Here is a 13,040-nt window from a genome sequence, read left to right on the forward strand (position 1 = left end):
GGAAACCACAAACCTAAGCAAACACACTCTACTTTTAGCACAAACATGACAGTTGAGTCACAGATGAGCCTAAACCTAAAACCTTTTTTGTACATGTTTTTACACGCTGGGGGCTAAAAATGTTTAACTTCTGTGAGAAAAGTAGCTCATCCAAGGTGCATCCAGATGCATTTTCTCTGGTGAGCTATAAATCTCAGATTGTTTGCTAAACGAGCACTCACTGCCTTACAAGATACTTTGGACTCGCAGCAAGATATTACAGACAACAGTCGTGGCCTCTCTAAATGTTGCCATCTCTCATGCACCTTGAGGGTGATGATTGTCAGCTGTATCGCTTGAGAAACTTTGAAATAACACACACTGATTAAGACCTGGGAAGGACACACTTGACTTCTCAGTGGATGTCACATCCATCCTCTATAAGTTAAATCTTCCAGACATGCTTGATATACATTAAGTCATGTAAAATGACAGTAGAACTTTTGACCTTTCAGTGGCTTATGCTGAAACCTCGAGGGGTATTGCAGAAGGAGTGCATGCAGCGAAAGAGAAGCAGTAGATGTGATAGAAATAGAAATAAATGGCAGCATGATGAGTTGTTCAACATAAGGATGAGACATATATTTAAAGAGGTCAAAAGTGAGGTAATGGCTAACTTGTTGATTGGTGCAAATAAATTACAGTCCCCGCAATAGAGCCATAAAACCATTTACAGTTAACTTTTGGTTCATTTAGCTTGATTTGTTTCTTATTTTCGAAGAACGCAGATGGAGATTCTGCAACCGAGCCAGGAAACAATTTAAGCAAACAATATTTGGAGTGACACAAGCCTTAGGCTTACAACTTGGCCATAGGTGCATGTACTGTATGTGCAAAAAAAACTGATGGAAGCACGGGCACATAAACAGAAAGATGCCAAGCTCTGGAAGGCACGAGGTCATTGGGTTGGTGCTTTAATATACCCGGGGCAGTCCTTAACCTCTGAGGTGCTATGAACAAACAGACAGATAGCTGGAGATATACAAGGAAGGAATATTGCTGTGGGGAAATCAGGCCACATGTGGTATATGGGCTACTCCCTTTCATGGCTGCCTGAATATCATTTGAGCCTGGCAATGACTTTGACATGCAATTGTGTTGGTTGAGGGATGGTCTTTAAGGGACCACAGTGCACTTTCCCCCAAAATAAGGGTCATTGAGACGATTAAATGTTGTTGTTCCACAAACATATAACAGCATGAGATGGGGTATAATCCACATAAAGTCTTTTCTTTTTTAAATGTGTGGATGAAATACAAATATTTGGCTACCAGAGAGCCCAATATTGATGAACTATTTGATTTTCATACTTTTTCATCCATAAGGTGCAAAATGGATGCTTTTATTTGCTGTGCAATTACACTGTCTTGCTTTGAGTGGAACGGGAGAGGGGACAGTTGGAAACAAAGTTTGAATTTCGCTTCTCAATCTTGTGACGTTGTTATTATAGCATTTTTATTAGTTAAATGTGAAAACCCTGTCTTGTTAAAAAAATATTTAAATAAGTCATCTCATTTTTTACTTATTAATACCCATGAGACCCCAGTCTACTCAAATTTATGATATTGTATTGGACTTAATTGGTTTTAAAGACAAAGGCCCTTGTGCTATGTAAAGAGATGATATAATAGTTCCGGCAATAATCAGTGAAGTTAATCAGTGAGACTTTATGTGCAGTACAGCAAATAGTTTGCAGAGATTTATGTTTAACTAAGGACAGTACAACATAAAATAGGTAGGGGAAAGAAAAAAAACCCTCAAGAATTATTATATACTAATTGGACAGTATGAAATAAAATCACTCATTAGGTGGCTTGATCCTTTTCTTCCAGCTCCTTCAATTACATCTTGAAAGTATGATGTATGATTAAAATATATCTTAAATGGAATTTTTAATCATCTCATTTAATTTGATTTGACGCCTACAGAAACAGCCGCTTTATTAAGCTTACTGAATGAAAAACATTTGTGCTTGACAAAGAAAAGGAGACTGCTTTATATTTCCAAGTAAAGGAAAAAAAATCTTTTAACAAGCAGAATGTAGGAAAAGAAAACACCTCTTCATTCAGCAATTTTCTTCCCAAACATTTCACCGCCCGTCAGCTTGAACCTTCCTCTTAATTGGTGTGAGCTCGAGCAGTTGTACACATGGGGGGTAAAGACATACTTTTTTTTACCCCCTCAAGTAATGGGGCTCTGCATAGAAATTTAATCAGACAGTTGCTTTTTGTACATTGCGTGCTTGGCTTTTAAATGGATGTTATTTCGTATAAATAAAGCTGCGGTTAAATGCAAAGGCCTTTTAAAGGCACTGATGAGCCACCAAGGAACTACTTGAGGCTACGCTGGGGAGAAGACATCAGCCGGGGAAATTAACAGCTAAATTAAGACGATGGTGCTTTATGAGACCATTTATAGTTTGTATCGTCCCCAAACATTGCCGCTCTACATGTATTCACATATCTGCTTCCAGATGCAAGTGGAAGTGAACATGCATCAGCTGTCTTAAAAAAAGAAACAGGCCTTTATAAAGGTAACAATCGGTCATCATAACAAACTAGAACTTTCAGAATTGAGACGCAAACACACTTAGTGTGTACTTTATTGGCTTGACTGATTTTCCAGTCCGCTGCTGGACTTTAAAATATTCTGAGGCTAACAAATGGTTTGCTTTTTATGGATAACAAAATTGCCATTTTATGTTTGGGTGAGCTGTGAGCGAAGCGATTTTCCAAGATTTTTGTTGTATCCCAGGTCACTAAGCTTGTGGCCTTCCACTTTAACAAATGCTCGTATGTAATAATTCATGATCTTGAAACCAATCATGGTTGTTTATGCTTGAACTAACTTTGCATTGATTCATTCAATCATGAATGCCCTTTCACCTCTGTCAGCCTGGCAAGGATTTGTAGTGCTCTCCACTTTGGGATCAATGCGCACACACACACGCATACACGGTTTGGTGTCACTTTGCCGTGTATTGTAAAGATACACGAGATACCGGTAGTGGCATAGATTTCTACATTTATGCTTTCACACTCTTCGGGAGTATCTTTAGCTCGCCCCGTGACCTACTCTGACAAATGCCGACATTTTAAACATACAGATCAGGGATTGGCATTTAAATACATATCCTTGAACCACTTTGGATGTATAAATCTGAATTGGTTTGTCCAACACATCAACACATTCTGATGTACAACTGTTTCTGTCCCAGGTTTTATCCTTTTAAGGAAAAGCCTAATAATGTTTTTTTTTTTTTTTAAATAACGGTTATTTATAAATATATATATGATGACTCTCTGGAATTAATGTGGGTCATAAAAAGCTTTCATATATTTTACTTATAGTCAAATCTCATAGGCGAGGAGTTTGTCAGGCATTTTAATTTATAAACTTATTTCCCCAAGAGAAACTATAGTCGTCATATATGCAACCATGTATGTGACTACATTTATGTCGCCAAGCCTGTCAATCACTGATGATTCATCATTCCGCTGCTGGAAAACAAATATGGAAACATGAATAAAACATTAGATAAATAGACGTATAGCAAAAGTAAGTACTCGTATTTGAGTGAATAACAGGATCCCTTGTGACACTGAAATTGGGGCAATGACAAAACTCAAGATGTCAAAGCCTGAAAAGTTTGTTACAGTGTCAAAAGTGGAATATAAGAATTAAAAGACAAAATGTAGCATATCCCCCTGCCCCTTTCTACTTGTGTTACACTTGCGCACACCAGTTCATATCTTAATTACTGAGGCTTGATGGGTACTTAACCTTGCCTCTCGCTGCTTAGGCTAATGCAGAGAAGTCAGGAGTGTGCTGATTGGCTGGCTCACTGTCAACTCAGCCAGAAACGACTGTTGGAGTGCAAATGAGCGGATGAGCAAGGGGATGAGACATAGCCGCAAGGACAAGGGAAAGGAGAGACACCTAAAAGAAAATCTACTTTAGTACAAATGTGAATCAAATCTAGCAGCTAAAATTTAAGATGGTTTTTCTTTACTGAATGGAATGCAGGCACTTATTTTGAAGGCACTGTTGTTTTTTTTATGTATGTCAGTTACATTACGTTACATTGTGTTATATTATGCAGTATTTCTCTTTTGTTATTTTTACGTTTTTGCCATTTTTCAGAAGTCACTTTTACATCTCCAGGATCCTTATGGGGGCGTAACATCTCACTCTAAATTGTTCCTGCTCCAAACATCCCTTTACCACCTTCATGTTTGTGTTGTGGCCATGTTAGGACATATTAGCCATCTACCCACCTTCCAGAACACCATCCGTCTTGACCAGTAGTTAAGCATCAAATAAATAAAATGACTCACTGCAAATATTTTATCTTGTGGGAATTATTTAAAGGTGACCAAATTAGAATGTATGCACAACTTAAACCCTTTGGACGGAAAGATTCGCAGTGACACAAGCAGCTTCAAATTCCTGGTTTGTGATAAGCTGTAGCTTATGAACAGCTGCTGCTTTATTACTGTGATATACATTGGATGACAGAAAATTTCCCTAATAAGCTTTTATCAGAAAAATCCCGTTTGGTTTTAGAATGACACGCACGCTTATTTTAGCAGTGCCGCTTAAGTTGTCTTGAAATGTCAAATGTTTTCATTATTTTTACAAGGCAGTGAAATCTGTCAAGCTTTTCATCAGCAGAAAAAGACTTGTCTTGTATAGAGAAACTAGTAAAGGTTCAGATCAAAACTTGAAAAATAAATATCATTTTGAACTCTTTTTCAAAATCTATTGAAATTAAGAATGAAGCATACAGACCATGATCTTTATATAGCATATCATGTTCACCATCCTTTGCAGTATGAACTTGAAACATTTTTGGTGATAGTTGAACCATCAAATCATTTACAGGAACACTTGTCAACCCTTTATTAATTCAGATTTAGTATATGTTTCTGTGAAACTGAATATTACTTGATCAGCATTTAACTGATGACTTTATACAATCTTTTGTCATCGGAAAACTGCAGTGAAGATAAAATCCTTGTTTTAATATTCATTAAGTTCACCTCTGGGAATACGTTCTGGTCAGAGGTTTAGGTCAAGTTACAAAATAAAACTTAAGAGGCCTTTGACTTATGAGTTTAAATGATCGAAGCAACATTTGCTTGTCTCAGTGCGTAATGAACCCGTGTAGTTCCCCGCTAAGTATGTATTGCAAAATGGTTGGGGGTGTCAGACATCCGGATGAGTCACTGAAAGGGCATAACTCTCGTGCACAAACCTCTCTTAAAATAGAATTGACTTGAAACCCAACAAAACCCAGCAAGGGATCCTTGTTGACGTTCAGAATGCAATCTTACTGTCGTGCCAAGGGGATGTATCACTTTGGGCTTTTTAGCAACGAGCAAGCCATATATTTTTTTTCTTTACCGCAGTTCAAGGGATTCCTTTCAGATGTTTGGCTTTTGCACTTTAGATTTTCTTAGCGCATTGACATCTTCTATATAGGTCATGCGCTGTGGTTTTGCCTTGAGTGGTTCAACATTGTATTTACAGTAAGGGCTTATCTAAGTCAACCTGATCAATTGAGTTAGACATTTAGTCTGGTCTAATTTGACTGATTCACTGTGTCCACTCAGCTGTTAAAAAACTGTGTGTACAGCATATCCCTCCTCACCATACATGCATAGGTCATACATCTATGCATAGGCTGTTACATCGCCATCCGTGACTATGTGCAGTATGTTTAAGGGATGTGGTTTGTTAATACCATCTGTGGGTGTGCATGGATGCGTGTGGTCTTCAGGCAATGGAGAGCAGCAACACAAAGTTGACGGGGGCTGAAGATGTTTAGGGCGCGATGCCAAGGAAATGGGTGCGCGCACAAATACACGCACGCGCACACACATCCCTTTTCTTGTGATCTCATGGGACATCTGCTCTGGTCCGGGTCACTGGCACCGAATGCTCGGTTGGGCTCAAAAGTATCACCAAGGCAACCGCATCGCGTAATCCCAAACCATTTCATCCCATCCGGGAACAGTGTGCAACCAAACTGTGCTGTTCCCCTCGAGGTGATGAGACAATGACTCTGATGCCGCCTGTTTACACGTTGTGTCAGCGATGTCTATGGGCAGGGAGCAAGTATCGTATTGGAGGAATGTCGGGCCCGTTTTGGCAGGCGATGGTGTGAATTATGCAGGCGTACCTCTACTGTGTCTGTGATGAGAGTGTGAGTCCTTCATGACGAGCGCTGTCAAGAGAACAAGCTACTCGGCTACAGCTACAATGTCTACTGTCAGGCTTTCCTCGCTTCAGCAAGCATTTCAGCTTGTTGTACTCACCATTTTGTCATTAAAGTGAAGCCTCCAGATTTGAACAGCCCTGAGGTTGAACAATTGGGCAAACAACCAAAATATGGTTTTAAAGTTTCTCAACATCCGAGTTATATCAGCATATTGAACTGTTATCCAGAAAATATTGTGAGACATCAGTGTATGTCAGAGCTCAGTTCCCTCAGCATCAATTTTATTCACTCTGCGTGTTGCACTTTTCCTTGTAGTATAGACAGATTTTTTTTTTAATTATTATTTTTTTTTATGTTGATTTAGTAACAACATGATATAGTTGCATGTGTGGCAACCGGATGTGTATGGACCTGAACTAATCTTTCAAAAACTTATTTGGCAACACCACTGTGCAATATGCAGTGTTAAACCTGACTTGATCTTAGATTCATCCAAATTGATTTTGACAGAATAAAGATTGTTTTTTAAATAATACTGTGGTGGTTTGATACCACATTTTTGGATTTAACTTATCGTCAGATTGTTATGCCTTAAGTATTGGTGGCTGGTACTGGAACACTTCATGATTATCTAATTAATGATCTGCTGCCAATGCCATATGTAATGGCTTCATGAAAATAATGAATCCTGCTGCCTATAAGTTGAATCATTATTCTACATAACCAAATACTGTCATAAATATCACTGTCAAGCAGGGGCCTAATGGCCATCTGGAATTTCGGAAAATATTTCCAAGTCAGGCGAACCTTTCTCAATGTTCTTTAAGATGGCAGTGGTGTTGACGTGATAGCCCATCTTCAGTAGAACCTGGATCTAGATCAGTGTCTTTGTTTCACATTCTTCATTTTTTTCTTTTTATTATTATGCATGTCTAACAAGTATTTATAATTGTGCAGAAATAGATGTTGAAATAGAAGAGATGCTAAAATGATCCTGACTACACGCCGGTCATATCTTACAGACGTTTGCTTTCATCCAGCTTGCTTCTGCTCATTTTGGCACCGAATTTGTCGTCTTTCAACATGTTCTCTCTGCTTTTTTTTTTATTTTATTTTATATTTGCACACCCACCTCCTCCACCTCACTATCTTTGTTTTGCTGAAGAATACAAACACGCTGTGAACCAAAACACAACTGACAGTTTGCATCCACTTTTATTACTCCTCCTCCCCTGTCCTCTTAATTCCTCCCTCACATTCATGCTCCCCCTCACTCCCTTCACCCCTCCCTTTCTACCTCCAGCTGTCAGGAGGCTTCATTATTAAAGATTCATAGTCGAGTCTGGGCTGCGCCTCCAAAAGCTTTTGTCAGACAGACAGAGTGTCTCAAATCTTACTGCCACTAACTGGAGGTGACATGGAAACACTCCCATGCCCCCCCCCCCACCCCCATACACATAAATGTGGAGGCTTCACCATGTATAGTTCTGCCCACTATGTTTTATTTTATTTTATTATTTTAGATATAATGTTTTGATGCATATAAATAGACAACTCTGAAGTCACTTCATGTTCCTCTTATCGTTTCCAGGCTTGGCCTTGAATTTCCAGCAGTTGTCAACTGTCCACATGGACATTAGATACATGTGATATGCTGTGGTGTAAATAAACAATATTTCGGTTTTTCTATTGTCCATCTGACATCGTTTAAGAGGATTTTAGAGTCAGAGGGGAGCCAGTTTGACGTGTCAACTACCTCTGAGCTGTTGCGATGTGTCATTTGTTGTCTATGGACCAGGCATCTTTCCAACAATGTTCTCTTCTTTAACCAATTTATCCTACATGGCAGAATTGTCATTTTATTTAGTCTTATCATATTTTCCACTATGGTTAAAAAAAATTCACTCAATTTGCCTTCCTTTTTAAATTAAAGTAGCAAAATGTGTCATCTGCCTTTCTCGTAGCAAGGAACCACCGCTGACACGTGAAGGCCTTTTAAGCATCTTGTCAACCATTTGAAGAAGTAGATTAGTGGCTCTGAATTTTCCTTTCAAAAACAGTTCTTTGTGAAATGTCTAGACAGCCTCGGTTATTTATGGCCATTAAGTTATGTGCATGTGTGTTTACCACTTAGAATAAAGTCTTGTCAAACTGAGTGATGGAGGAGCACATTTCAAGTGTTCCTGCTGATCTGTAATTTTGTTGGGGAACAAAATTTTAAAATATTATGTTCCTTCTTTTTTCTTTTACAGAAAAGCCCAAGAGCAACAAAAAAAGGTGGTATTAGCCGGTTGTGTTCCACAAGCCCAACCTCGAATGGACTATCTTAAAGGGCTCAGCATCATAGGGGTATGTTTGCTACTAGTTTGCCTTTATTCTATTGTACATTTGGCAATAAAATGTGAGTTTGACGTAAGAGTCTATAATTTTAAACAGTGGCCTTTTTTTTTTATACATACACCTATTAAAGATATTGCAGGTCATTTTTACAAGTCACTGGCAGCATGTTGAATCTGGTTTGGTCCGTTTGGACCCCCCTGCTGTTTTGTGAATCAGTATCGCTCCCCAGAATACAAGACCAGTACCACTCAAATAAACCTGGATAGAAAAAAGGGCAGAGTTTTAGTTGTATGCGAAGAAATGAAAGAAATAAGATAGAGAGCAACTCAAATGGGGAGAACGAGACATATAATGACATATATTACACAGCGAGTGTCTCTCTTTTGACTGGTTTTGGAACTCATTTCTGCCCATCCATTTATCAGGGTGGTTTATGCTGACGTCTCTAACCCAGTAGATCTGAATGGAATCACAAATGTCAACCTCTGAAGCAACCATTGGAATAATAACATAGCGATAATTATCATTAGATTAATTGTATTTGAGTTCAGACAGAAAATCAACACCCCCTCATCTAGAGTGATCAGTAATATTATATTGCTATGGGTCGTAGTGTGTAACCAGACTATGTAATGAATCAGACCAGCTCAAGCTAAATTCCACAGCTGTCACATTTTGAGGATTGCACATTTATGTATTGACAATGCTTAATAATGATGCAAAATTTGTTTTTCCTGGCAAATGAACATTCATCAAACAGAAGTTAAGATCAAGTTAAAACATATACGTGAAGTACTTTGTTGAAATTGTTGGTAAATCAAGCAAATACTCTTGGTCACTTTAAAATATACTGTTCAAGAGTAGGGAGCAAAGATTTTGCATTAAATGAATAATGCAGTTCCATTTAAGTCAACATGCCACTATGTAACGTAATTACATTCAAATCACATTCAAGTAGCATGTATGTATAATATAATTACATTCAGATAAACAAGCTTGTATGCGCGTACACCTTCAGGGCGCGGCAGAAACATCTGGGAAGTTTGCCACTGCTGTGCATCCTATTGTCATGAAGAGATTGGATTTTGCATTGATACAGACACACGCGCACACGCAAACGGACAGACAGAAATCCGCGCATGCATGAAGGGGCACATATGGTAACAATCACAGAGCAAGGCGTACCATTGCACGCACACTCTCTTATCAAAACACACAACGGTAGTGACAGTTGGTGGTATATGAAAATCAGATTCAAAGTACCAGTTGTGAATTTTTGTTTAGCGAATCCTCTTAACGCCTAGGTGGGGGGTGCTTAAGACTGCTTTTGAAATAATTTGCTCTTGTAGTGTTCACATGCTCTACATGATTGTGCTTTGTTTGTTTTGTTGATGTTATTGTGAAATGAATGACAGTGTAACTGTGCGCGAGGTACACAGTCACGCAAGCCCACGGTGTTTCACATCTCCGAACCAGACATGTCACATCCTTTATCTAAGATGCATCACACATCTCCACGCAAACAAACAACAGCTCCGGCTTAGTAATCAGAGAATTACAAGAAATACACCAGCCCTCATGGTGCACATCTTTTTGTACCTCTTGCATGTTCTTTGTTTTTGTATTTGTCCCACAGATGTACACGTTTCACACTGCCTACTACTGTTATCAAATTTTACAAGATAACAAAAAGGAAACCTCATTCAAAAACAAACTTGTTTGTAATAGAAAACGTACATTCTGAATCAATCACATGCCGCATATAGAGGTGAACAAACATTTACAAAATGTGAATGTCTATCTATGAAAATAAATTCCAATGAAATATTAAAACCATCAGTAAGCATGACACACTAAATGTGTCTTCTTATGTCAGGTTTTATGCCATCAAACTAGTTTGTTGCGTGCCTTTCATAATATCAACACGTTATACATTGATTCCTGACCCACCAGTTGAGAATCGCAGATTTAGAATGTCCTTTGTTACGCCATACTTTATTGTTCAATCCAATCAGTTCATGCCAAATGTACAATCACATGGTGGCTTATGCTGCCACAGCCAAGACATTTATATGGCGACATACCGAGTACCTAATGGCCACTTAAAAACCTGAGCCGTATCGCTCTCACATACTGTTTTACAGGTGGAACGTAAATGTACTGTTTAATGGCAAACATGGATAGGAACTCAACGGCACACATTCCCCACTAGCAGTTGATTGCCATATCTACAGTAAATGCGAGCAATGCTGCAGGAATTCTGTAACATATTGGAATTCGGGACATCTTCTTATCCACAATGTGCTGACTTGACATAGACACAATTGATTTTATCAGTTTGAACTTGACTGTGCACAAACATGCGTTTGCTTTTGTGTATTTTAGGTCCAACAGATTGATCGAGTGGTAGAGGTGGTGGACGAGGCTGTGAAAGGTATTTAAATGTGCACAGAAATACACCACTGTTGAATTCAGATTACCCCAAGTTTGTTGTATAAAAAAATGTATCAGTCCGTTTTGGTTCTTTCTAAAACAGATTGTCAAATGCTTTTTTTTCTGTCAAGGAAGACTGACTCACGTGTCAGTAATTAGTTCATCCATTTAAACTATCTCGGCACCACAGTACTCTGCTGTTAACGAAGGTCACACAGAGTTTATTATGGATGTCCACTAAAGCTGTCATACACCCCCAGCTGTTCTCTTCTAAAAACAACAACTGTAAAACAGATTGGCTTTTGCATGTGTGCCTGTGTTTGAGTGTGTGTTTGCACTGGAAGCTTCTTAATTAGGGACATTTAAATTTTACAGTGTAATCAACTCTAAATTGTCTGACTACACACCCTTACTGTACAGTATGCACATAAAGCGCATATGAACTAGATCCACAATAAGTTTTTCATATTGATTACCAATCTCTTAACATGTTCCCCTCAGCATCTTTAAACATGTGATTCTTTTTACCCATCTGCCTTCTTATACCCTGTCTCTAAGCCTGTGCACCTTCCTACCGTTCTCGATTTCCTACTGCTCCCCCCCCCCCCCCCCCCAACAGAAACTAATTTCCCCAGTATCATTACTGTTCTTTATGACCTCATATAAATCCAGAGCTGTTACTTCAGCTGAGAGGCCAGGAGACCTTTAAACTGGGGATTTGCCTTTTGTAATGGTAACTAAAATGCGCATGCCAATGAATCGTAAGACGCATTTCTTTGCTTCAACAAAATTGCTTGCAGGTCTCTTTTCCACATAACAAAAACATTGGCAAGCTTTTATGAGCTTGCGTCTTCATGTGTGAGACGATCATTTCAGTTTGGGTCTTCGTTTAAAAGGAATATAACCGCCACTGAATAAGAATACCCCGCCACAGTAAAGCTGTGTTTAATTTTACTGAGTCTTTGAACCATAAAGCTTATGTTACTACCTGTTGTAAATGACTTGCGTTATCTTGGGTTGAGTTGCTGAGCACGCATGCAGTATTTTAACATTATGTGTTCACATACATATTGTTGGATAGGGCAGTTAATGCGGTCAAAAGCTTACTTATACAGTTTAGTTGCCTTTCACCACATGTTGATTTTCTTGCAAGCACAGTTTATGACCATACAAATCCATTTTCTCATTTTTATTTTTTTCCCCTGTTTATGGCAATAATGTTTACTTAATTAACAATGAAATCTGAAAAAAAATCTAACAATTGTTTTTCAATATGTAAATTTTGCCAATGTTTGGCAAAGTCACAAAGTACAAGAAATGTTGGACCATACCCAGACTGAAATATATTTTTGATTGTCTGATGCCATGATACATATGTGTAGCCTTTGTAGAGCGGTTTCAGTGTTTCTATTGGTGTTCTGATATCGATCTCTCCTAGTTGAGATTAAATCCTCAGATGATACCATTTTACCTGTTATTCTGAGGTTTTTTTTTTTAGAAACAGTTTAGATTCCGCCTGTACTTGTGTGTGTAGGAGAGAGATCGGGACAAGGTTACCCGGGCTAATGCATCTACTTAGCTAGAGATCAGAGGTTATATAGCATCAATATGACCTCATGATCCATATTTCACCAGGATAAACAAACTGCTACCTTGGTCCTTGCTAAAAATAAGATCAAGCTTAAGAATAAAGATGTATCTGCGACAGAAGCAAAGTTGACCCATTCACATCGATTTAAAATGGAATTCTGAATGGTATTGTAAACACCATCTTTTGATGCATAGTGACCTCGTATTTTGATGTGACAACATCAAATGCTGGTACAGAGGCTTGCTGCTGTCTAGCTATGTGCTGCAGTTAAAATAGTTTTGGTTTTATAGGAATGTGGATTTTTTTTAATGTAGTTTTCTTTAAAAACACTAAAAAGCCGTGTCCCTTCAAATTAATTTTGCAGACATTACCGAGATATTAACACCGTTCGATACAATTGTAGGTGTTGCTTGG

General features: G+C 38.4%; 1 protein-coding gene across 3 annotated transcripts in view; it reads left to right on the top strand.

Moving 5' to 3' along the window:
* cdkal1 (CDK5 regulatory subunit associated protein 1-like 1) overlaps positions 1-13,040 on the top strand; it is a 127,399-nt gene that overhangs the window by 29,611 nt on the left and 84,748 nt on the right. For all 3 annotated transcript variants that reach the window (XM_085919163.1, XM_085919164.1, XM_085919162.1), the window contains 2 exons: positions 8,515-8,611; positions 10,988-11,036. In XM_085919163.1, the coding sequence (XP_085775289.1) occupies positions 8,515-8,611; positions 10,988-11,036 (146 nt within the window). The remainder of the gene's footprint in view (positions 1-8,514; positions 8,612-10,987; positions 11,037-13,040) is intronic.

The sequence above is a fragment of the Syngnathus leptorhynchus genome, chromosome 8, assembly GCF_054491065.1.
Source record: "Syngnathus leptorhynchus isolate UIUO chromosome 8, UIUO_Slep, whole genome shotgun sequence".
Classification (NCBI taxonomy): Eukaryota; Metazoa; Chordata; class Actinopteri; order Syngnathiformes; family Syngnathidae; genus Syngnathus; species Syngnathus leptorhynchus.